Genomic DNA, 26,367 nt, shown 5'->3' with positions numbered 1-26,367 from the left:
TTTAAAATATTATAAACTCAAAAATTATAAACTCAAAACTTAAAAATATTATTTTTTTAATTGGTTATTATTGATTTATTATTTATCTCCATTAGAATAGAAATAAAGCATGCTCATATGTTTGAGTCCCTGCAACATAATCAGACAGGAACAATAAGCATGGTTTCGTAACTAATAAAAATAAATTCTAACCCTTAGTGCTTCAGACAATGGCAAATCAAATTTCGTGCGAATAACTCAGTCAACATAAGCGGCCTAAAAGCAACCCTCTAACACTGATCACTGCGAAAAAGTACAGCCTGTTTTGTTCGTCGGCAAGTTTTGGAAACGGCTGGAAGAATGTCCAAATGTTGTGTGGAATCGCGGCGGTTTCACACCACAATGTTCTTCAAAATGCTCCAGTCACTCGGAAAGAAGAGGGAGTTAATATGGCTGTCCACAGTTTATCTGTCAGTGTAGTAAGCTCGCCTTGTGCTGCCGACACGACGCGCATAACAACCCATTTAGTTCCCATCATTTCAGAGCTTCTTGTCCCCTCCCTTCCAGACACAGACAACAACATACACCTTAATAGGGGCGCGTCTCCGACACAGCCGCCGACCAATAACCCGTCTGTCTGGGCAGAGACCAAGGGGATGAGCGCTCGCCGAGGCCCAATCAGCGCTTTTGTGTTCCCTGCCGGTGCCGGGGACTGGTCGTGAAGAGCTACAGCAGCGCTTCAGGATCGGAGATTGAACCCGGAGCCAGAGGAACCTGAAGGGTAAAGGCGAGTCAGGTGAGTCCGGGGATCCACGCGCGGCCTAGCCGGTTTCGGGTCGGATTGGGGAATTTAGGAACGATATGGTCTATTATCGTATCCGCATGTGATTCGGCCGTCGTTTGCTGTAAATGAATGGGCTAAACGGTTAAAAAGGGTTTTGAGGGAGTCTGCCGAGCAGCTAGACAATAGCATAGCGGATTTTGCGTGGAAAGCAAAGCGCCTCTAACGTTAACACTCAGCAGTTCAAAGTGGCTGGCTAATACTATTAAAATGAGCTCGGGATCGCGCCGTGGCGTATCGCACATCGAGCGGCTTTTTCAAGAGCGATTCCGCGAAAAGCCCGTCATATTTAGGAGGCAACTTTGACAAGTTTACCGGCCGAAGAAGCATTTTATATGTGTGAAACGGCTTTCATTGTTTCATCTGGTGTCTCTAGGGGTTAACTCAGATTGGCGGAGAAAGCCTCGCGTCCTCCCGGCTGTGGCTACAGTAGTGCAGTAGCAGCTCAGACACAATGAAAAACCCAACATGTACACACATGCAACGCCATCAAAATAAACCTAACGCTCGTATTCCGACGATATCAGTCGAAACGGGCTGTTTAGTGAGTGTTTTGTGGCTGTTCGGGGCAGTGGGCTTTCTCTCTACTGTGCCGAGGGCACACGGATGGTGTACGGTGAGCCTGTACAATTAGAAAAAAAGATGTCGAAAATGCATCAGCCATTTACGTAAGTGAGGACGTTCTCTCAACTTGCTCCATATGCACGCAAATGGCTGCCCAACACTTGACAGACGCAAGAGTGAAATCTAATTCCAGCGTGAATGCAGGTATTGATCGAAGCCAACAGGGAGCCACTGATAATCGAGGGAGATGACGTTTAGAAAGAAACTCTGATCAATGATATATGCTTTCTGTTATTCCTTCTCTGCAGACACGTCCAAAGTGAGACTGGGTTTACTTTATAGGCTTTATATAGTCAGAGGCTTACCCTAGCAGTCTGATTTGCAGAGTCTGACCTCACAAGAATTTTTCCTATGCATTCAGTAAGCAGATGACAGTAGTTTGTTTAAGAAGACTTTTACTTTTTTTCTGCTCAGTCTTAATGTAAAAATGCACTTAACAGATAGTTCCACTTTATAGGCCAAATCTTATTTGCTACTATGCAAAGTTTTTTATACATGCACTCAGTAATTTTCTGCCAATTTAAAAAAAGTTGTACATTTAAAGAATTAACTGCGCTACATCAAGTGGGTCACCCGCTCATGGGTGCTGCCATGTTGAGATCACATGACTTGCCATGTCATGCAATGGAGTCCTAAAAGTTCAGGTTATTTTTTAAATTGGGAATTGATTTTTAATAATAACTTAAACATTTTTAAAGACAGACCTAAAGCGAACTACAAGGTTGTTAATCATTGTTACACCAATGCCATCACTCTGCATTATTTCAACTTATTTTAAGAAACCATATTTTACAGCAGATTTCTCAGTTAAAAAAAACATTAACCATCATTCTGCAAAGAAATCAATCAATCTGATAATCAAACCAAGCAAATCACATCCAAAGAAGACATTAGCACCTGTGCTCTCGAACTACCTAAATATTTCTGTATATATTCATATTTTACCATACTTTTAGAATGTTTTTTTAAAGGGAAGTCGTGGCCTAATGGTTAGAGAGTCGGACTCCCAATCAAAAGGTTGTGAGTTCGAGTCCCGGGCTGGCAGGAACTGTGGGTGGGGGGAGTGCATGTACAGTTCTCTCTCCACCTTCAAACCCACGACTTAGGTGCCCTTGAGCAAGGCATCGAATCCCCCACTGCTCCGGGTGTGTGCTCACAGTGTGTGTGTGTGTGTGTGTTCACTGCTCTGTGTGTGTGCATTTCGGATGGGTTAAATGCAGAGCACAAATTCTGAGTATGGGTCACCATACTTGGCTGAATGTCACGTCACTTTCACTTTTTTCACTTTCACTATACAGCTTTAAAGCAATAGTTTTTATCCTTTTTTATTTTTTGTCATTTGCTGTGATTCACAATGGGATTGTAGTCCTTTCCCTTGCTAAAAGTTGTTGAGTTCACAGACATTTGATTGGATTTTGCTTTAAATGAAAGTTTGTGGTATTTTGATTCACACTGTTCGTATTTAGTTTGATTCATGGCTTATAACCTTTTAACAAAGACTTTGGAAAGACAATGACCTCTGCAAAAGTGACTACTTCCACTACTAATAGACATAACATAGCAAACCGAATGAGTTTGAATTCAGGAAAGACACACAAACTAACAAATTAAAAGAAAAACCAACAACTAAGGTATGAACATCCTATTTGTGTCCACGCAAATAGGTGTCAGCATTAAGTTTGAAACCACTTAACAGGAGCCAGCTGAATGTAAACACAAACTTACTGAGTGCACCTTTTAAGTTCAAGGATTTATTCAAGAAACTTATGTACTCCTAGATATTTTTATAGCATATAAAAGTTTCCCACTTTGACAAGTCACAGAGAAAAAGCTCTTCACCCACCGTTATTAAAGTCATTTATACTTATTGTGCAGAGAGAAAGGTCTGCATAGAAGTCACTGAACATGTACTTCTCTAGGAATTACCCTGGTGAAATCATACTAATGTCTGATGTAAGTAATCTGTGTAAACAACAGAACTGTGAAGATTATTTTTTTTAGCAAGTAGCACATCTAATAAGAGCCAATTGGAGTGTTTTCTGCTAATTTTGAAAAAGGCTGCTGCATACTGTGAGGGGCACCCCACTAGTATTACATCCTCAAGAGGGGTCCAAACAATGTTCTTATTGACTGTTTTGCTCAAAGGCATTTTGTGTGGACTGTTCCCCCTCCTTCCCCTCAGGCGGAAGATACTTGGCAGCGTGGTATTTATTTTTCTACCTTTTTTTGGGCTATTCATCACTTTAGTCGGTGCACCCGAGCTTATGGCCATCGCCTGTGAAAGAATTTTATGCAGTTTGTTCTCTTTTAATTTCCATGGTGCACGGGCACCTTATTGCTAGTGACTGTCTTGTTTTGTTAAGCCCACGAAACCTGTCAAGTGCGGTGCCAGGTGATAAGACGGAACACATTGAGATGAGTAAAGACTCTAAGCTCAATTATCAATGTAGATTTCATCATAGATCTGTCATGGTTTAGAGCTACCTGTTCAAGTACCTGTTCTACCTAAACCTGCTGCACACCAGATCTTATGTTGGTAGTGGTGCCTCAGCACAACATTGGCATTCCCATGTTGAATGCAAGGATTTTCACTTTAAATTTACTTTAAAGCCCAATGCATATTTTTAAGTGGTTCACAATTAAGGGCTTAAAGGAACGCTCCTCTTTTTTTGCAAATAGGCTAATTTTTCAACTGCCCTAAAGTTAAACGGTTAAGTTTTACAATTTTCAAAACCATTCAGCCGATCACCGGGTCTGACTGAATCACTTTTAGCTTAGCTTTTTTGCGCAATACGCTAATGGTCTAATCAGATTCAATGATCTATGCTAAGCTAAGCTAAATGTGCTAATGCCAGACCTGGAGATCGGATTCTAAATTGGATTCAAAAACAGTCAAACTCACCTGTTTAACTATAGGGGAGTTGGAAAATGAGCCTATTTTCAAAAAGTGGAGTGTTCTTTTAAGCCTTTTGAGTTGTGGATAGTTCACCCAAAAACACATTTTTATTTGTGCTTCAATTTTCACTGACTTTGAGTCAGTGGGGTCCAAAACAATGTTAACCTTCTTTAAAATGTCTTTTGTGTTCTCTTTAATCACATGAGGTTGGTTAAATGATGACAGAATTACATTTTTCGGTGAACTAATCATTTTTATAAGCATTTGAAAGTGTAGAATTACTATTCACAATCTAAAAACTATCTATGTTCAGGTGATTCTGCATTAGCTCATATTGTGACTTAGCACTTTACAAAACCTGGATTCAATCATGGGTTCATCTAGAAGACAAGACCATGCCATCGAAGAAGATATTTGAGAGGGGAAATCACACTCAGAACTGGATATTGACTCTTGGATCAGAAAGAGTACTTGACTTGGCTGGGTTTCAGGACTGCTGAATGGTCAGAAAAGGTAGTGTTTAGAATTAGCAGTGCCCCTTTGGCAAACGTATTGAGTAGACACAACAAAACGACTTGCTCTGTAAACATGCGCCATGAGATTTACGGCAGTGCAATATGATGATGTGGACCCAAGTTGTGCTCATTTTGTAAAACGAACCCTCACTGCGACAATCCTGAGAGCCGAGAGCGGGGCACTGCCACTCAGATGTCCTCCCATTGATCTCCTACCCTTCAACGCACCTTCAGTATCGTTAGTGTTGTTTTAAAGCCGGTTAGTATAAGAGGGAAATGTTCACGTCTGGTAGTTTTTAGGTTTTGTGTGATAGTGGTTTTAAAAAAAGACCCTCAGGACCAAAGTGTCAAGTCCGAAAGGGTTTGATTCATTGGCTCTTGGGTAAGCTAGGGGCTGCTGCCCGCCCTTTCCCCAGATAAGGCTTATTGGTCTAGGAAACAATATGAGCACATGTCTTTTGGCTGTATAAAGCAGTGTAATAATGGACAACATCATTACCTCAGACCTTCACATTGACATCATAGAGAAATTAGTCTGTCATATTCTCAGGAACGTTTTTGATTGTACTCAATTTGTGGTTTGAGTTCCAGGGTTACAACTCTTAATCACTTATAGCCTACCATAAGTTTTGAGTAATTAATCATGTACACTGCAGTTTATCATTTAGCTGTTTTCATTTTTAATTTGTTTCCTTATAGAGAAAATTTGTAATCGAGGAGTGTTCATACTAGTTGTTGTCAGCCTGTATCAAGTCTTCATTGACTATATGCGAAGGTCTGAATGATACCTACAGTATTTTCCGGACTATAAGTCGCACTTTTTTTCATAGTTGGGCTGGTCCTGCGACTTATAGTCAGGTGCGACTTATTTATCAAAACTAATTTGACATGAACCGAGAGGAATGAACCAAGAGAAATGAACCAATAGAAAACATTACCGTCTCCAGCAGCGAGAGAGCGCTCTATGCTGCTCCGTGCTCCTGTAGTCTACACTGAAGACATAGAGTGCAGACACGGTAATTTTTTCTCTTGGTTCTAAATAAATGCGACTTATAGTCCAGTGCAACTTACATATGTTTTTCCTCATCATGACGTATTTTTGGACTGATGCGACTTATACTCAGGTGCGACTTATAGTCTGAAAAATACGGTACTCAAAATCAGTGCTTATTTCATGACCTATAGTCATGTAAAATTGACACCTGAATGTTTTGAAAAGAAAAAATCAGGATAATTACCCCTTAATCAGAAACATTACGTTTATTAAAAAAAATTTCCCAAGCAAAAATCTTTTGAGGGTGAGAAGTCTTGTCGGTTGCTTGTACATTTTACTAATTGATATGGATGATGTTAATGAATTTGAAGTGATAAATGTAGATCAGTGAAAGAAGTGCAAATAAAAAGAAAAGTATGACAAACTGTTTTTAGGCCTGTTACCAGTCTGTGTCAGTGTTCAGTAGTATATAGAGGTGGAAGTGATTTATAAAGGATTAAGTAAAAAAAGAAACATTCTGTCTAGTGTTGTCAAAAGACCCGTACTTTGGTACCAAGTCGGTACTAAAAAAATTGAAATGTTACAGTACCAGTTTTTTTAAGTACCGGTGGTAACGAGTACCTGGTCAATCCGGTTCTTGATGCACTATCCGAAAGTTGCGCAGATGCGCTCTCTTCATAAAAGCACTGAGAGATGGTGACATCCAAAGGAGGAGAAAAAAAAACACTTTAAACACAGACACCTAGATCAAATTAAAGAATACAAGCAGGTAAGTTTCATTGTGTTTGCCATACATTGATTTATTTGTGGCGGCCTGTCAAACTTGTGGCTTCAAACCTGTACCATCAGAACACAAAAGAAGATATTTTGGAGATAGTTTTAACTGTTTTGTCCACACCAATGAAAGTCAGTGGGGTCCAAAACAACATATTTCACTGTGTGGAAAAAACACTTAAAGGAACACTCCACTTTTTTTGAAAATATGCTCATTTTCCAACTCCTCTAGAGTTAACCAGTTGAGTTTTACCGTTTTCGAATCCATTCAGCTGATCTCTGGGTCGGACGGTAGAACTTTTAGGTTAACTTAGCATAGATAATTGAATCTGATTAGACCATTAGCATCTCGCTCAAATATGACCAAAGAGTTTCTATATTTTTCCTATTTAAAACTTGACTCTTCAAGTTCAGATCAGATTCAATGATCTATGCTAAGCTACAGCTAAAGTGCTACTGCCAGACATGGAGATTGGGTGAATGGATTCGAAAACAGTAAAACTCAACTGGTTAACTCTAGGGGAGTTGGAAAATAAGCCCATTTTTAGGTTAGTTCACCCAAAAATGAAAATTATGTCATTAAAGACTCACCCTCATGTCATTCCAAACCCGTAAGACCTCTGTTCATCTTCGGAACTCAGTTTAAGATATTTTAGATTTAGTCCGAGAGCTCTCAGTCCCTCCACTGAAAACGTTCATATTCGGAACACAGTTTTAAATATCTTAAACTGTGTTCCGAATGATGAATGAAGGTCTTACAGGTTTGGAACGACATGAGGGTGAGTCATTAATGACATAATTTTCATTTTTGGCTGAACTAACACTATAAGCATTCTACAAACTATCTTCTTTTGTGCTCCACAGAAGAAAGTAATTTAGAATGGACAGTGTTGTTATCATCATTTAAAACTATTAAACATTGTTTGCATTCATTAAAATACAGCTGAAATGAACTATAGATATTAGATAAATGAACATTAGAAATGTTGACTGAAATAACTGAGGTAATTGCAATAAAATAATGTTGATTGACCTTCTCAAAAATGAAAATAAAAATCAATGAAAACTGAATACACCCTATATACACTTAAAATATACTAAAGAGTGTTAAGTCTAAAGAGTGTTAAGAGTGGCAAGAGGGTGAGTAAATGATTTTCAGTTCATTTTAGGGTGAACTGTCTCTTTAAATCTTTACAAAACCCATTTCAAATTAGAACAACGTGAAAAGGACGAATCTGCTTGGATGCGGCCTGGTTTATAGAGCTGATTTTTCCTCGTAGCACTGATGAAGTGCGTACGGCTCAGCTGAAATAAATAACTGATTTGTAAAGCAATCTGGGCTAGATGTCAGCCTCAGATACAGTTTTAAATGTATCTGAATCCCTCTGGTGGTCGTCAGTTGCACAGGAACCTTTGACTCCTCAGCCTTTTTCACTTGGCTCTGTCAGTCGCTGATTAATTATTCTCCACCATTTTAGTTGTGAGATCTTAGGTGGGCACAGTGAGCAGGTAGCGAGAGCGAATGTTTGAGTCGACTGTAATGCGTTGCATGTATGTTTGTGCGCTGGTCTTGTTAACACCTGAATGGGGAGGCTGCTTTGTGCAGGCCTCGTGCGAGGCTTATTAAATCCCACGCAGAAACAATCAGCCCAGATGAATGGCTTCCTGTGAAGTTTAATTAGAGGGCCTCCCTGATGCTTTAGCTGGATAAACAGCAGCAAGAAATGACATGACGGGCCTCTTACGTTGATTCTTGAAGAATGCGTGTATGTGAAGAGCGAAAAGCCCGACTGGAGACAAAGCTTTAGGAATGTTGTCGCTTTTTCTTTTTTCCCCTCCTTTTCCCCTGGTGGATGGTGTCTTACCATCCCAATCACGAAATAGATGAGTTTTTTAAGCTTCATGAGTCTTGGCCGTCACGAGAGCTTTGGATTGTTGTTCATTTGCTTGATGTCTCAAGTGGGCTTTCTCTGGCGATGAGGTGTGGACTGCATTAATTGCAGCAGGTTCAGGTATTGGATCTGGTTGAAAAATTCAAAAGTATTGATTCAGGCAGAGCTGTTTTCATCATTCCGCAATGTATTACATTGTAGTAAGACGGAAGCTGTGAGTGAATATGAAGCGCATAGACCCGTTTTATGATCACAGTGGGAGGTATAGGTGTATAGTCCCCAGATGGGTGGCTTTTGTAGCACGAGGTTCTCCGGCTGCACTCGTTTCAGGAGCAAGAGAGCTGCGTGATGGGTTAAGCTGATCGAAAGACTGCTGGAACACTTAATTCAGTGCAATATGAAAGAGTAAGCGGAACCCATCCGAAGCATTTCTCTCTGGAACCATCTTCGTTTTCATGGCCCGGGGGCTAGTTTGTCTATTAAAGTTGATGGACCTGACGTTGTGTATGGCATTGCATCATTTATTTAAGCTAAAGTAGTCTTAGAAATGATTTTGTTTTGACTAAGCAGTCATAAACTTCTCTTTTATTATTGTGACATTAGCCAATGCCAGTGTCCAGTTGCAACAAACCTCTCAATGGGACAGTACACCCAAAAATTGTCAGCATTTCTATTCACCGTCATGTTATTTATAACCTGTGTGATGTAATATCTTAATATGTAATACATACGGGGTTAATACATACGGGGTCCGGTAATATTTTTAGAACCAGATGACTTTCATTGTATGGACAAAGAATTGTTACAAAATTGTTCGAAATTTGTGTTCCACAGAAAGAACTTTTTTTTTAACTTTTTTTTTGGGGGGGATAAACTATAACTTTAAGTCAATAAGTCTGTTATATTTGGAAATGTAATTTGAAAACAATTAACAATAGCAACACTGATACCTGCAACTGGTTGCTTCCCCTTAAATTGAAGATTTTAAATTAAAGTACTACAGTGCCAAATCTGGGGGAAAAAGGTGAATAGAAATATTTATAAAACTAAAATTAATAATAAAAGAGAAAAGCACAACAAAATTTCTAAAACTTACTAAAATTAAAAAAACTTTTTATTTTTTTTATATATTTTTTTAGAATAAATACTAAAATAGTACAAATCATACTTAAATAACACCTGATCTGACCTGGTTTTACTTGCTGTTTGATCTCTCATATCATCTTGGACCTCTTTACTGAGTTAAAGTTTACTTTTGACATGATATTGCTGGATCCTTAGAGTAGCTTGGGCTGAAACTGCTAACTAAAATGTATAAATAAACAGAAAAGAAAAATAATTCAGCTTGTACCTTTGAGGAAATCTCTGAAAGCTGCTGTACCTGCTGTAGTTAACCTTGATAAAAATTATAGCTGACTTTCTGTACATGCGCAACCGCAAGATACAATTCCCATAATCCCTGCACAAATGCCTCTTTGTCTTATTACTGTTTAGCAGATTAACAAATTGAACTTTATCACATTTAAGCATCCTCTCCGTGTCCCTCCATTCATCTGCAGGCCTATGTTTCTTGGGTCATTCTGTTTGAAGGGCTGCGTGATCTCTCTTCAGCCGGTATGGATGGAGTTTGTACGAATTCAGAAATCTGGCTTTTCTTGAAGTTTTGGTCCTAAGTGTGTGTGCACTCCGCTCAGTCCATCTCTCCAAGCCTATCTGCTTTTCCAGAGCGCCGGTTCCTTGGTGGAAATCATGTTTTCCTAGAGTATATGCCTGTGTGCCCATTACTTTGAGCGTCAGCAGGGAGCCTCTGCAGATTTTATCTCAAATTGATAAAGCACTGGTCATGTCGGTGTGTAAAGGTAGTGTGCAGGGATTGTGTATTAGGGGATATTTATGTATTTTTATCAGATATTTTTTGTTTTTTGCATTTGATTGGTTTGAATACGGCAGGGTTTCTTTTTTAATCGCCTGGCTTTCCTCCCTGCCTCCTTCCCAATTCAACCCCATTTTAAAATCTTTTTGCTACCTCGCTTTCTCCAGATGGCTCACGTTCCAGCATTTTTCCTTTTTTTTTTCACATTTTTTTTGTTTAAACAACGTATGCCCCACCCTGTGGTCTGAAGTTCCGCAATGAGCCGTCTTGACAAGGTGCCAGGTTTTAGATTCAGCGCCTAGTAAGAAGTACATTTTCCTCTTACTGCCCCCTTTGGCCCCCTCCTTTTTGTCTTTTTTTTCGTTCTGTCTTTCTTTCTCTCTCCCTCTCTCCCTCTCTGTGTTCGTGTGACGTCCTGACCACTAACGGCTACATATTAAGAGATAATTCCATACCCTGAGGTTACAAACCGGCTTAGACTGGCTTTCTCGCATTTTGACTCCACTGGGTACCCTGGGTGAAAAAAAAAAAGATATTGTAACTCCCTTTTTTTTTTTCTTTAAAGGAGCAGGAGACTAATTCTCTCTGAGAATGACATCAGTTCAGTCGGCACTGCTTAAAACAAACATGTTATGCATTTATGCATGCTACAAGGATTGCTCATACCCCTAAAAGCACGACCAGGCAAACCATACCGCACAGCTTCTGTTCTGAAATATGATTATTGGAAAGATTCATATTTTTTTGCATAATTATACACCTTAGTCACAATAATGCAGGCTTTATTTTAGAGCACGCATTCTCAGGTTGAATAAGGTTGTGGACTCTGGTTGTATCAACTGTATATTAGAGACCAATGCTTATTGTCACGTAAGGAGGATGCCACAAGGGATATAGCCCTGTAACTATAAGGTTTGAGACAGAAGTCCTTTTTTTGTGATGCAACATGTTTCATACATGTAGGTGAATATGAACATGCTGTCATGCATTCAGACATAGGTCAGCTATATACTGAAGGCAGATTTTCACTAAAAGATTAGCCTCTGTTGTCAGGTAAGGTATAGTTAATGAATGTCAGGTTGTTGTAATAATATATATATAAATGTCATAAATGTATACAACTTGTCTTTATCAATATATGCTTTTTACACTTGATTTTTTTCTTTTTTTTCTTTAAATGTAGCTAGCAAGCCGTTAATACACCATTGCAACAATAGAAATTAGATAGAAAGTGTCTGGGTTTCGTGATCCTGGTTCAATCTCCTCAATCCATGCAGGGCTTTTCAGAAAGTCAGCATGCGCCATTAGTCTATTTCAGATTGACAGTGTGAGATTAATTAGGGCTAAATGTAAAAATGTATCAACGATATAATGTTTTTTTTTTTTTACAGTCAAACAAAATATATTGTAAACAAATATTTCCTCTCTTATGTGTTAAGTCTTTTGGAAAGTTGTGGCTTGTGTCCCAAAGCCACAGGACTTCTACAGCACTTGTGTTTGTGAGTGCTGTCTGCATCACTCTTAGCACGTGTCTATATCGTGTGCTATATCAAACTTTTTTTTTATTGTTATCGATGGAGTACAGTCGATAAATAATGATAGCGTTTTATCACCCAGGCCTAAGATTAATACACAATGTTTTCGCTCAAAACTCACTCTACTGTGACCTAATGCTGATAACTGATGCATAAATGAAATTGAGACAGAACGCAGAAGTTTACCGTGACTGTAATATGGGAATTATTTTCAAGTATTATTGACTGATGGATCGGCAGAGAATTATCTTTCTGCGAGTCTTAAAAGTAATTGTGGTTCTATTGTAATTAAAGAAATATGAGGTAAACGTGTGAATACATAATGTGCGCACTTTTGGCATAAAAGTTTGTATGTTGTGTAGCGAAACACTGATCAAAAATTAATGGAAGCAAACGCGACTGAAAATGTTCAGATTTGTGTCTGGATATTCTATTCAAAATACCATTAACTCTTTTTGCATTCCTGGATGAAATCAGAACTATTCGTGTCATTGTAACGTATTATCATAAATAGTGGTCAAATGTGTGAAATATATTTTACCATTCATCTAAATTAAATGATCTAAAAACAAGGCCAGTGTGTTTCTTTCTCATAATGGCTTTGACTAAATTACGTTATTATTTTGTGACCATCTTTCAAATTCTCGTTCAGCTTCTAAGGGATATCGGAGCGATTCATCTCCAGAGCTTTTTTTTTTTTTCTTCTCACTGCTTCTCTTTGTGTATTTTCTCTCTTCTGCCAAGAGCATTAGATTGTATTCCTCCTTAACCTTGAAGTCTGTCTGTATATTGTATAACTAGGTCTGTAGCTTTATTCAGATCCTCTCCATTCGTCTCTCTACAGTTGCTGTCTCTGTTAGAAAACCTCCTGTTGAGGGTTTTTCTCATCCCTCTACGTATTTGAGCTGAAGTTTGGATGTGAGGATTTCTGAGGAAGAGCAGCAGCAGAGAGGGAACCGGGGCCTGCCCAAGAGACAATTCCCATCAGTCTACGCAGTCTGGTTCAGACTGTCAAGGTTCGAGTGAAAATTAAAGTTCAGTTTCATTCAGTATTTCCTCCTCGTGTTTGCAGCCCCGTGTGGTTTTGGTACCTGCGTACTAGCACGGGCCTCTGGTTAGCACTGTTCCTCGCAGGTCTAATCGAGGAGGAAACCTGGTTTCGCATTTCCTCACTGTAGGCTGTTTTAACCGCTGTTGCTTCTACCACCTCTTTCGGTATCTTAAAGATCTTGTTGCTGTCTTTATTTGGTCTCTTTGTCTTCAGCCTCACTCCCCCACACACTTCCTCCCCTTTGCCCCCTGCTACTGCCCCCACCCTCCTTCTGAACCGCCCCTCCCTCCCTCGGGCGACAGCAGAACAGGAATTGATTAGTGGCATGGCTTAAAAATAGAAGGGCCTGTTGTCATGGCAACGACCACAATGAGCTGTTGTCTTGTTTAATGAAGACCGAGATTTTAAGTGTTGTGGCTGAACGGTACAGTGAGAGGAAGACGCCATTTCTGGCTAGGTGCACGCAGACGCCGGGACCGAGATACCAGCTGTGATCTCGTCCCTTCTGTCATGCGGTATGCAGATGATGGTGAATGTTTTTGTGCGCATACATGAGCACATGCCAGACGGTCTTCTGGTTTTGGCTTTGCAGGTACGACTACCAGTCTGCTTTGTCGCAGTCTCATCCTGGTTGCTTTACCCTCAGGTACTCGCTGAATCTGCAGAGGTGCGTTAAGGTAAGGCATCAAATGCATCATGTGCTGGTAGCTCCAAAACACATTTTTGACTCAGCCCACATCCTGTTACCCATACGTCCCGTATGTATCCAGCCAACCAATTACAACTTAGTTGCCATGGGCGCCATCCGCCTAATTGGCCTCATTAGTGTCAGAAACTGTCCGTATGCAAATTTTGGTCATATTCCCAGCAGATTTCTCTTCTGAGTAATATACTGTAATAGTTAGCCATTGTGTAGGTCGTTGGTGAGGACAACGGTCCAATTAGCGAATTAACCATTTAAGCTTTAGATACTGTACTCAACTCAACCTCCCAGAAGTGGTTTGGAAATTCCTGTCAGCATAGGAGCGTGCGCGTAACGTGCCATTTGGTGACGGTATGCTAATACGCCTGTCCTGAAATTCCCTCTCAGCAACCTACTTTTGTGACCTCACAGCACAGCTGACTTACAACATCTCAATTATGCTTGCATCACATCGCGGCTGGATTGCGTGTGATGCGAGAAATGATTTATACTGATAAATTTGTCAACAAGCTTTTTTTAAATGTGAATTTTCATTTGCATCTTATGAATACAATTGTTGTAGAGCTCCAGTGGGATTCCTTGAATGTGATTTGTTGGTTTGTTTGGAAGGTCTTTAGGACAGGCGTTTTAGATGCCAAGGGCTCCCAAATTTTGTGATCCTTTGCAAGGGATTCCCTTCTTGAAATATGAAAGCAGCTTTGTATTTTTCTGAATGCAGACCTGTTTATAGTAAGCATTATGTTACGAAGACAAAGTCTAATTGTTAATTTACTTTTATTAGTTGTTTCTGATGTAATTATTATTATTTTTAATTAATTGTTAATAGGCTTTTAGCTGTGCTGAATCCAAAGCAAATTATTGAAATATCTGAAAAATCTGGAAAGTTTTTTTTCTTTTGTTACAATTACAAATATTGAGTTCAGGGCTCTGTTTGAAAACGCCTTCTACAAGGACTTTTGCTGTTTTTTTTTTTTTTGTTCTTTCTTGTTAATATTGGAATGCTCAAAGTTAGTGTTTATCGTCAGCATCTTGTACACATGTGAAGTTTCTTTGATTGAACTTTGGTAAGATTTTTTTGTAGCTCAAACAGTAGAGTATATCAGCGGAATAGGTTCAATTCCCAGGAAGGCAAGGACTAATAAAATCTAAATGTGTACCTTGAATGAAGTAGTCGCTTTGGATTAAAGCTTCTGCCTAATACATAAATGTAAATCTGTTAGCTTCTTCCCATTCTGCCCAACTACACCTCTCTGGTAGTCTCATTGGTTATGATTTTTTGGAGATGTGCACTGCAGATACTAATTCTCAGATGCTCACTGATAGAAAGTATACTGCCCTTCAAGTTCATTGCTGTGTTGTACTTTAACTTCCCTGAGCTTCAGTTCTAATAATTAATGTTGATATTATGGTCTATCAGATTTCCCGCATAAGGAACAGCAGAGATTAAAAACTGCAACTCCAACTATATAAAACATTATGCATCACCTATCCCAAAACAGCTGCATCTGTAGCATTTTTGATGGGATTGTGGTAAACTGTGTACCACACTCTGTTGTCATTACAAGTCAACATTTGAGAATATGTCGAGTTTAAAGTAACTCTGACTCCTTTTGCTGATCCGATTTACTTATACATTATTGTTCTCCACATACACATTGCTTGTGTATCTGCGTTAATGTAACAAGTTTTTAAATGGGCTTTCCGAACATTTTCCCCATCTACTGTTGGTCGGACAATCCGATAGACCTGCCCCAAAGTCATGCCTTTGGTTGAATCAGTGTTGTGTTATGCTGGTCAGGATGCTTAAACAAACAGAGCTTTGTATTTATAGCGACACAAGAGGAACATCTGGTCTGGAAACTACTCGGAATTGTGACCAAATTCTGGATCACTGTATGTTTGACTTTATTTCAGATGCCTTGACCCATTTTGCTAATAAGTTTGTGTTCTAAATAGCATTTTAGAAAAGCAGATGATCAGTTTTGTCCAGGAGTACCTGCAAAATCGGTGGCCTAGTTTTCAGAAAAGTCAAAAAAGCTTCTCTAATCTAAGGCTGTGTTCTGTAAAGCCATTTGATTCATGTTCTTGAGGGGTTTAGGGAGCTGTTCTGTTGACATCTTTCACACGTTTAAGCCCAAGTGTTCTGCCAGTCCATATTGATCAGAGGGCTTACTCACTCGGAAGACTAATTTAAAAACAGAAAGGTGACAAGTAACTGTTGTGAACTAGTTAGCCCCTAAAGCCTCTCTCTGGTCCAGAGTGCATGTTTTGTGGTCAGGTGTGCTGTGTTTGTTCATTTAAATCTTTTCACATTTCTCACCACCTTGTTCAGCTGTTTTTATCTAGTTAAGCCTATTCTCGGATCCTCAGGTGGTGGATACCAGAGCGAGGAGAAGCGAGAGCCAAAGTGACAGCCGAATGAAAGAAATCGGGCAGGTCTTGACCGAACCGGTGTTGTCACCTGCTTTTGCGTCTCTACTGGAGTCAGGCTGCAGAAATGGCTGCGGCATGAGATCATGAGACCCGGGTCTGCTGTTCAAGTCATATTTCTGCTTTACGCGCCCTGGGGGAGGTCACACTCTCGCTGGTGCTTTGTCGCTTGTGAAAGCGAGTTCACGGAGTGGCAGCCAGCTGCTGAGGAGCTGAAGATAAACCTCCTAATGGCAAATGGAGGGTCGTCACCTTGTTGACATTTCGTTCTGCAACATGCCAGAAGGGCTCGGGTGTGCAGCAGTTTTGAAAGCTGGAATCTAGGCTATCCAAATTTAAAAATTAAAAAACCCAGTTTTTTGCCCCGATTTGCAGTCTGAATGTGTTGATCCGAGTTACTGAATGTCAATTTGCTGATTTTAGTTTGCAGTCAGAATTGAAAGATTTCACCAAGACCTGATTTTGAGCTGATTTTAGAACCCATTGTCTCCAAACAACAAACACATTTTTTGCATGAGTCTGTTGTGTTTCGGAACAACTTGAAAGTCTATTAGTGTGTAATTCCCATTTTATTCCTCTATAACCATTAACGCAGTCTGGGTAAAAAATCTGTTAGTGTATTCTAGCCTTCAGTCTTTAAAATGACTTGTATTTGTTTAAAAGGCTTGGCAGCAAGTGTGGTCACTACATGGTCACCTTAAAAGCAACTACAGCCAAGTCGTTCATCATTTCCCATCTTGGTTATCTTTATACGATTAATAGAAGATTAAAGGTGCCTTTTTTTTTTTCTTTTCTTTTATTGTCATATGCCTTGCCTTTATTTTAGAGGGTTATATTTTTCTAGCACATTAACTTAAATATTTAAGTTCACTCTTGTTATGGTTGCATTTTTTGCTTGACGTCTACACACTCTGTCCATTGTGGTGAAAGTAAGGAGAATGTTTATTCGGTGTATGAAGTGTTTATCCAGGGCCGAGAGTTCTGACATGATAAATGTCAAATCCAAACCCCTCTTCACAAATAATATAAACAGAAAAAAGTATTTTCATCCTCTACTCCAAAGTCAACAGAGGCCTGCTTAAAGAGACAGTACACCAAAAAATTTTGTCCTCTTTTACTCACCCTCATGTTGTTAGAAACCTGTATGATTTGCTGTCTTCTTCAGAGTATAGAAGTCATTTTGAAAGTTGTCTGTCTTCTTCTTCTTCTTCTTCTTTGTCCATACAGTGAGCGTCATTGGAGCCTAGGTGTTGTTTTGAACCACATTGTTTTTGTCCATAAAATTAGTCATTCTTTAGCATATCAACAGAAGAAAGTAAATCATACAAGTTTGGAACAAGAAACGTTCTGTCATTTACTTCCGTTTTGGGTGAACTATTCCTTCCCACCACATCCATACTGTTAACTCCTTAAAAATCAAATAGATCCTTCTGAAAAGTCACCCAAATGATTTCCCAACCAAATCTGAGACATTACTATGAAGTTTGCATTCTGACATCCACCATTGCCTCCATGTCCCAAGCGTTCATGGCTCTCACCTTGTATGACCCTAAGCCAGGCCTGCTCGCTCCAGCTTTAACTAGGTTATTGCGTCAACGCCTGCCCTTCACTATAAATCACTCTCCTTACATTTAAACCCCAAAGAGCGGCGATTCCATCCAAACGGATACTTCCGAGAACAAAACGATCAGCCAGACCTGCTCTTGCCCAGTGCATCTTGTTTTTTTTCTTTATTAATCAGGGTGGGCACACACACCTTTAGCGATGGTGTAGCAGCCATTTTGAGGTCTCCGTGCTCAGCATCAGATGCTGCAAACAGGAAAGGCTTAATCTAGCCAATTGAGCAGGTTGGTGATCAGAGGAGCTGCATGCGAACAGGCAGATTTGGGAGATTGGCCAGCCTCTGAGGGTGGAGGATGGGGGGGGGGGCAGGGGGGGAGTGAAGATGGGTGCAAACCCCTGTTCTTTCACGATAAGTGCTGCGCCTCAGGAGGAAACTTGGGGAGGATACATCGCTACTCTTGCATGAAGGAATCTGAGCGTTCAGATATCAGACTGGTCCTGGGGGAGTCCTAGCATGCTGTTTAAAACAAGGCACCTTGTACATCTCTGGGGGAGGATGCGATACCACCAGCACTTTGGTCCGTGAGGTGGGGCAGTGGGTTACGTCAGCCAAATGAATTGTCATGATGCAGATCATGCGTGAAATGAGCTGCGGATTCCATCGTGCACTTGCAACCGGCCATATTATTATCATCACTTCTTTTAGCTGGCAATTTTTTTTGATACACTTCTCGAATCGCTTCTCTTTTGTACGGGGGCAAGGGTCTTTGATTTTTCCCGTGTGTTTGTGGTGTACCGGTTCAAGGGGCTTCAGGGTGTGATGGTGTTTGCTGTGGGGGCAGAAGGAGGAGGACATTTTTGTGCTTGCAGTGATCTGATCGACAGGCAGCAGTGGCGTGTGCATAAAGAAAATGGTGTGCCGGTGGGGGATGGGCAGAGGGGAATTAAGGGTTGGCATTATGACAGGGTAGCGTGTCAGGAGAGTGCTGCTGTCTTTTTTTTCTTCCATTTCATTTTTTCATCTCAATCTCGTCCTCTTCATCCTCCGTCTGCCCTAACCCCCAACTCTGCCCCCCACCTGAACCGACTGAGATCCCAAACGTGCATTGTGTATGTGTTTACAAAAAAAGAATAAGAACCGAAAAGTAGTTTGTGGTCGTTCGTACCTTTTAAGGGGCCCCCAGAAAGTGAGCGTGTGTGTTTATTTTTACAACGCAGGGAGGAAAAAAAAGAAATACTTTTTTTGGAAGGGGGGGAGGGGTGGAGAGCGAGAAGGGAGGGGTCAGTTTTTGCTCTGCTTTGTGGTGTGTGGCACAGCTGTATTAGAATGGCGGGTCTGAAGGGCACAAAGTGAGTCTTGTGTCGGTATGGCCCATCAAACCACACACGCACACACTCACAAATTGTTCCACGTTTTTAGGCCCTTACCCTACCTTGGCAAGAAGTCCTGCGTGAGTGACTATCCAGGGACCATCCGAAAGGGATCAGTGGGACTATATGGTGGGACAAAAGGTTGATTAGATAAAATGGAGATTTGAAAGTTGTGGTTTAGGGTGTTGCGAGGGTCGCTGGGAGAGATCGCCAGATAATCTCATCTGGAGTGAAGTGATACGGCTCATCCGCTGTGTGCTCGCGCACACCATTTCACTCTGTGAATCTCTGTTTTTCTTTTTCTCGCTCTCTCTTTCTTTTTATCTCAGAGCTGCTGCGTTGACTGGCGTAGTGCCCAAAGCAGTGAGTCTTTCGTGGAGTGCGCGTGTGCATGTTTCTGGGGAAGAGGAGGAGGAGGAAGGGGGTGGCTGGGGTGTGTGTGTGTGTGTGTGCGTCGATATGCAAAAAGGGGGGGTGGATAAAGGAGGAGTGGGCCGAGTAAAAAGAGTCTGGTTTTTGTAGCAGCTGACTGAAACAGTTATTATATTATGTAAAGGTGTGGGGGGGTCAGACTGACGTGCACTGAACGGACCATTTGATTGGCCGGCTGGTGCCATTGTTGGTAATGTGTATGCTTGTGCATTTATTGCTCACGCACTCCCTCGCTCTTTCGTTCTACTGTCTCAGTCATTCGCATTTTTTTCCCTCTCTCTCACTCTTTACCCTCTTTCTTCCCCCATTTTTTTTTCCTCTCACACACTCAGTCGTGCAAGGTGGGTGGTTTGTAGTAAGGATATGACATTATATATCAGGCTTTTATGTGCTTGCTTTTCAGTTCTTCAATCGTTGTTGTTAAATTAAAGGACGTTAGTCTGCCGCCTCTTAAAATTGTAGTGTAGTTCTTTTTGTAGAGTTTTGTAAGCGAGATCACCGGATATTTTTGTGCTTGTAAAGCCAGTCCTGTAAATTAGACTTTGCGTTGCAACACAACGGCGGATTTATGATTAAACTATGCCAGAAGAAGAATAAGTGCAAACGATGACATGAGAAATAATGGGATGATAGAGAGATGATGATGAAGTCATCAGGGGACCAATTACAGCTCAATTTAATTTGTAATTGGGGATGTCCCTACAATAAGGCATTTTAAGACCAGTCGCTTCTGGGTCTCGGGAGCTTAATTGGGTTTAGGAATAACTACAGTACTGTGTGTATCATAGGAACTGCAGCTGAACGTGACTGTAAGGTCAGCCAGGCCTAGTTTTAGCATTTGGTTGGCTGAGGTTTGCCAAGTGACTTGTAGTTGGCTATGAAAAAATAAATAAAATAAAAACCTTAATCCTCGATGTCAGATTTAGCTCAGGTTTAATATTTTTATTCAGTAAGGATGCATTAAATTGATCAAAAGTGACAGAAAAGACATTTAATGTTGCAAAATATTTTTATTTCAAATAAATGTCAAATAAAACTTTCAAAGAATCCTAAAAGTATTATATTTTCCACAAAAATATTAAGCAGTGTAGCCGTTTTCAGCATATCAGAATGATTTCTGATTGATCATGTGAATCTGAGGACTGGATTAATAGCATCTCATTAATAAATTGTAATAAAGTTGTAATATTTCACAACTGTATTTTTGATCAACTAAATGCACCCTTGGTGAGAATAAAAAAACATGTAAATCAATTGTGCCAACCCAAAACTTTTGAATGTTTATTATAATCTGTGAGCGTTATTCTGGTTTATTTTTGAACATTGTTTATTTTATAATAACCATCTGCTGGTTATTCCTTACATAAGTAAAATAATCTTACCATGGATACTTGGAAATAGTTGGAAAATTCACGTTTTACCTTTATTTATGACTTTAATGCCTCTAATCTAGATTCTCTTGAAGCTTTCCAAGTGGCATGTTTTGTTTTGAACTTCAGCTAAAAATGCATGGTAGTGTAGCTTGCTGGACTGGCAGAATAGAATACACCAAATGTTTTCTACGTCAGAGAATTCAGAAAGTAACGATTGCGATGAGCCTATGTCATTTGATAGATGAGGTCTTAGATAGTATTACTGCAACCAGAAATGTGGAGGTGTTACTTGTCCAGTTAGTGAATACGGATTCATCTTGCTCACACACACTTCTAAAGCCTTCTTTCTAAAGTATTATGGCTTAGCAAGGTCACCATGGCTGCCATAGACAGTACTGCCTGCGATCAGTTACATCTTATAGAAATGGATGATTACGTCTGAGCTTTCCAGGAGCTGGAGGTTAACTAATATTCATTAGCGCCAAACAAAAGGTTTTAGACAACGTATGCTGATTGTGTGTTTGCACCAGGACCTGTGCGGCGTTTGCATGACAAAGAGCATCATTTGTCAACACACGGATGAGAAACTCTCCTTCGCTGTCTGTCTATATGTGGTCTGTTAGTGCGGGAACATGGTTCCATGCTACTTTTCTCCTGACCAATACGTGAATCCACACACCTTTGATCCCAGCATCACATTATACACAATCCCTCGCTTGCAGATACACTGAAATCAAAGTTAAGGAGTCCTAGGGCAAATGTTTGCATTCTGCATGACCTCAAACTGAGAGGGGAGCTCAGAGGTGTCAGAGATGAACCATGAGTATTCACGATGTGTTTTCTTTCAAAAGTGAATAGATTCTGTTTTTATTTTGTCTGCTTCACGCTATAAAAATGGGATCACTTGGCCAGTGTTTTCTGTATCCTTGTATTCATTTTTAGATGTAACCTTATTTAATGGAGCTGCCCTTAGATACTTAGCAATATGATTAGCCTATATCATGTACTTCAGTTAGATATACAGCCTTCTAGATTCAATTCTCAGATTCCAATTTAGATTTTTAATACTGATTCTCAAGCTCTCAAATTGAAACGTATTGATTAGTTGATAAGCTCTTTTAATTATTTTCTTTTTCTTTTTTTTGATTCTGATTCCTAAATATGAATTTGAATTCTTTACAAGCCCTCATTGTTATGAATTTCCTTTTTTTAATTCTGATTTCTAAGCAATTGATTCAGTTCGTTTCTAAGTTCTACTCAACTCTTATTCACAAGCTCTCAATTTAATTCGATTCGAATTTTGATTCGATTCTGATTCTCAAGATCTTAATTTGGTTAGATCATGCGTTTGGTATGATTCATTTACAAGCTCTTGATTGAACTGGATTCCAGTTTTGATTTTTGATTCTTAAGCTCTAGTTTTCATGAAATTTTAATTCAATCTGATATTTGATTCGTATTGACAAGCTCTTGAATCAATTAGATTCCAATTGCCAATATTCCAATAATCTTAGATAAGGAATTTACTTGAATTAATTAACAAAACAAGCTCTTGGTTTAGAAAAGCTTCCAAATTGTGCCAGTTAATTTGGATAAATTTAATTTTATAATGTCCATTTTGTTCCATAAGAAAGCCTCACTTTGCTTCTGCTGTAAATTTTACAGAGCAGTGTTTTAAGACCCTTCCTCCCGATTCAAACTCCTAACGAATCCTTTTTTTAACTTCATTAAAATAACTGGTCCATAAAAGTCATTTGTTTCGGGAACCGTGCTCCACTGGTCACAATGTATGCTTTTCATTCACACACACACACACACACACACACAAAAACGGCTCGGAGTCATTCATTTGTGAATTGAGAAGCACTGCAATGATAAATTTCTACACTGCTCAAAATTGCAATGTAAAAAATATTAATATCAGGACTGAGGAGGATAACACAAATGAAAATGTATTTTTTCCCCAGCCCTCCATCCATCTGTAAATGTACATGTGTGTATACCTTTAAAAGTTTTCACTGTGTTTATATGCAATTAAAGGTTTGCTCTCACTATATATGGGGTTCAAAGAATACATACTGGACAAGCGGCAGCACCTGATAATGTTTTACCTTTAGACTGAAGCTACGAGCAGAATACAAATGCATCAGTCAGATAAAGAGGTTCCAGCACAAACAATAGCCTGCATAGAGTCCTGCACGTTCACTGTCCAGACACTCCCCGTGTGTGTGTGCGTGTGGGAGGGGTGAGAGCGTCTCTCTGCCCTCTGGCCATGAAGGGTCCGCCCAAGCGTGCCTAACTAATAAAGACGAGCAAACACACACATGATCATTTAGATCTGTAGTATGTGACGCATGTCCAGTCTCCGAGTGCGGACTCGGAGTCTTATGTGTACACACAATCAAATCTGCACTTGAGCACGCATGACCCCGCAATGTATGTGTGCGCTTTGCATGGGAACACTCACACACACGCACAGAGTGATTCAGTCACGTTATAGACTGGCTGTTGGACTCCCGTGTGGTGTGTTGTGCTTTTGTCCAGAGGGGAGAAAAGAAAGGTAATGGCTGACTGTAAGAATGCAGCAGAAATTGGCTCATCTGGTGCTTCAATAAACCAATGTCACCACTGGTTTAAACCATTTATTGGGTTAACCGTGTGTTAAAATCAAACATGCATATTACACCGTTTTTTATAGAACACCGTTTTGTAGTTTTACCTGTGCACTTAAGAATTTGTGGTCCTGATGTGTCCCATCTTACCATAAATTATATTTTAAGAGACCACACTCTCGGACAGATGGAGAGGATGTCTTCCAGGCATTTCTGTCTCTTTAGCAAGACTGTGCTTTTTATCAATCTACTGCACTGTAGTTTTCTCTTTGTTTCCCAAAACAGATTCTTCGTGCTTCAAAACTAGATCCGTCAACAGAGCCGTTGTGCAGGAGTTAGCGTACCATGAGCTGATGAATGGAGCTGAGGTGGTCAATTAGCGAGGCGCCAACATGAATTTTTTTAATTGGAATTAAACCGAAAAACGTTTCAGTAAACAATTTTCACAAACCAATCAAGATTCATTAAGAACTATTAGGGTTTTCTTCATTTGCGGAAACAACTACCACATGTTGGCAAAATCATATACTCTAGGTGGCCTCATGAAAGTGTTAAGATAATTTTGTACAGTATTCCATATATGCTTAAAGATCTTGCTCTGTGCTCTCAGATGAGAATTTCTTTGGTAAGTTTGCTTAGTGACGAAAGTCTGTGCAAAACATTCTCTTATATGGAGATGTTATGGGTGTGTTTTATGCAAATGACTAACCTTGGGCGCTTGTGCACTTATATAGAATGCTCTAAATTCATTAACATTTAAACAAGGTTAAGAACCAGTTCATGTTCTAACATGCAAGTTGTGAATCAGGTGGGAATTTTTTATGAAGTTCTCTGTGTATGAATGTAAATGTGACCCAGTGTTTTCAGTTTTCTAGAGCATGTTTTTGATTGAAATTGCAGCGTATCGCTAGTTCAGATGTAGGCGATTAGGAGTTTGAATGCCGCTCACACCTTTTCTGAGTCATTATTTCCTGTTTTCTCTTTATTCAAATAAGAACAGTTGTTGGTTTTAAATCAAATTAAAATTACAGCTGAAGCGTAATGTTGAAATGTATTTTGTTCCAACTGATTTACCTGTAGTTGTGTCTCCATAGCTGAAATTGCACACTTTAACTGTAAAACAATGAAAAATATGTATTTATTTATAGAATACATAGATTTTGTCAGCTGAAAGCATTGATGTTGGTCCATGAGTGAAACTCCACTTCATCAGAAAAAAAGAGAGAAATCCTCTAATTATAGTTCTTGAGTAAGACTTGTATCTTCAGTCTCAGTAATCTGGTGCAAGAAATACGATCCCACAAGTGGGGAAAGCTTTGTGACGTTGTCAGTGGCAGTTTTGGGAAGCTCCGTTCAGCTGCGTGTGCACTCAGAAATCACTCTTGTCGTAACGCGTGCTGAATGTGAGGTAGGGAGACCCTCTCTACTAGCAGCCCAAGCAAATTTCAAACCAAGTCAAACCATGGAAGTTACACTGATTTGTATGTAATGATCATGTAATTTATCAATTAAGCCTGGAGAGGCCCTGGTTCTCGAGCACTGTAGTCCACAGCCTCAGCACGAGGCAGACTAATGGCTCTGTTAAGTCTGTGGGCGTGTGAGGAGTCATAGTAGATCTCTCTCACTCTCTCGCACTTGCTCTCAGCTCTTTCGCTGTAAAAGAATAATTAAGTGATTTGCGTTGGTCTCAAGCAGGGGAATTTGTACTGATTCCCACAGATTAGGGCTGCCACGATACCAAAATTTCAGTATTTGATACCAGTAGCAGTAAAATCTCTTGATACAGCTGTGAAAATGAATGTACTCTTGAACACTGTGCATGTATTTTTGTTTAAAAGTTAACTTCTTATTAATATTTATCAAGTAAATATTGCCCCAAGTTGTTTAAAATTCAATGATTTTATTATTTATTTGATCTACTATGGGTGATTAAAAGCATTTGTTTTCAACTGTTCTCTCTCTCCGTGTCGCTGACAGGATGGAGCGGATGTCTGAGGAGGCGTTGAGGCTGAACCTGCTGAAGCGGGGTCTGGAGGCGCAAGATGAGCGGGACGAGGCACTGGCCAAGCGCCTGAAGATGGAGGGTCACGAGGCCATGGAGAGGCTTAAGATGCTCGCCCTCCTCAAACGCAAGGATCTGGCCACTTTGGAGGGGGCGGCGGTTGCGGCAGCCATGGCAGAGGGCAAAGGGCCCGGGGGCAGCCAGGGGCTGATGGGCGCTGTGGCCTACGAGGAGAAGATGAATGGAAGTTTGAGAGTCGGGGGCCATGGAGGTCCAAGTAAGAATGGGAAGGAAAACATAGTGGATGAGCCAGTGGACATGAGTGCCAGAAGAAGGTGAGGTTTCGGGAAAGCGTTCAACATCTGTTTGTTGAAATGAGTACCGTATTTTACCGGAAATACCGATAAATAAAATGCAATGTTTACAAATATAATAAACTCAAAAAATTCATAGTTCCACTTACTCTGCAATAAATCATTTACATATAATTTTATTAAGTGCTATTGTAGTATTTTTCTGGTGTTGTTTTTGTTAATGCTGTGAATCATTTTCTATTTTTGTATTTAAATTTCCCCCCACTCAGCTTTCTATATTTAAATAAAAACCTAATATATATATATATATATATATATATATATATATATATATATATATATACATACATATATACATATATACACTCAGCTTTCTATATTTAAATAAAAACCTAATATATATATATATATATATATATCTCAAGCAGTGTGTGTATATATAAATATACATATATAAATATACATACATATATATATATATATATATATATATATATTTATGTATATATATGTATGTATATTTATATATACACACACAGTTTTTATTTCAGTTTTAGTATAAAAAAAAAAACTTTTTTGTTTTTTTTTAAATG

The 26,367-nt window shown here is 39.6% G+C and overlaps 1 protein-coding gene across 3 annotated transcripts in view; it reads left to right on the top strand.

Moving 5' to 3' along the window:
• Nucleotides 1–636: 636 nt before the first annotated feature.
• LOC132145393 (transcriptional repressor p66-beta-like) overlaps nt 637–26,367 on the top strand; it is a 39,419-nt gene continuing 13,688 nt past the window's right edge. The window contains exons 1-3 of one of the 3 annotated variants that reach the window (XM_059556402.1): nt 642–775; nt 12,768–12,939; nt 25,436–25,795. In XM_059556402.1, the coding sequence (XP_059412385.1) occupies nt 25,437–25,795 (359 nt within the window). In that variant the 5' untranslated portion in view covers nt 642–775; nt 12,768–12,939; nt 25,436. Of the gene's footprint in view, nt 776–12,767; nt 12,958–25,435; nt 25,796–26,367 lie in introns of all 3 variants that reach the window. The other 2 variants (XM_059556403.1, XM_059556401.1) reach the window with 2 other exon arrangements.

Source organism: Carassius carassius, chromosome 8 (assembly GCF_963082965.1).
Source record: "Carassius carassius chromosome 8, fCarCar2.1, whole genome shotgun sequence".
In the NCBI taxonomy this organism is placed as follows: domain Eukaryota; kingdom Metazoa; phylum Chordata; class Actinopteri; order Cypriniformes; family Cyprinidae; genus Carassius; species Carassius carassius.
The sequence above is the reverse complement of the archived record's forward strand: the minus strand, read 5'-3'. Positions and strand labels throughout refer to the sequence as shown.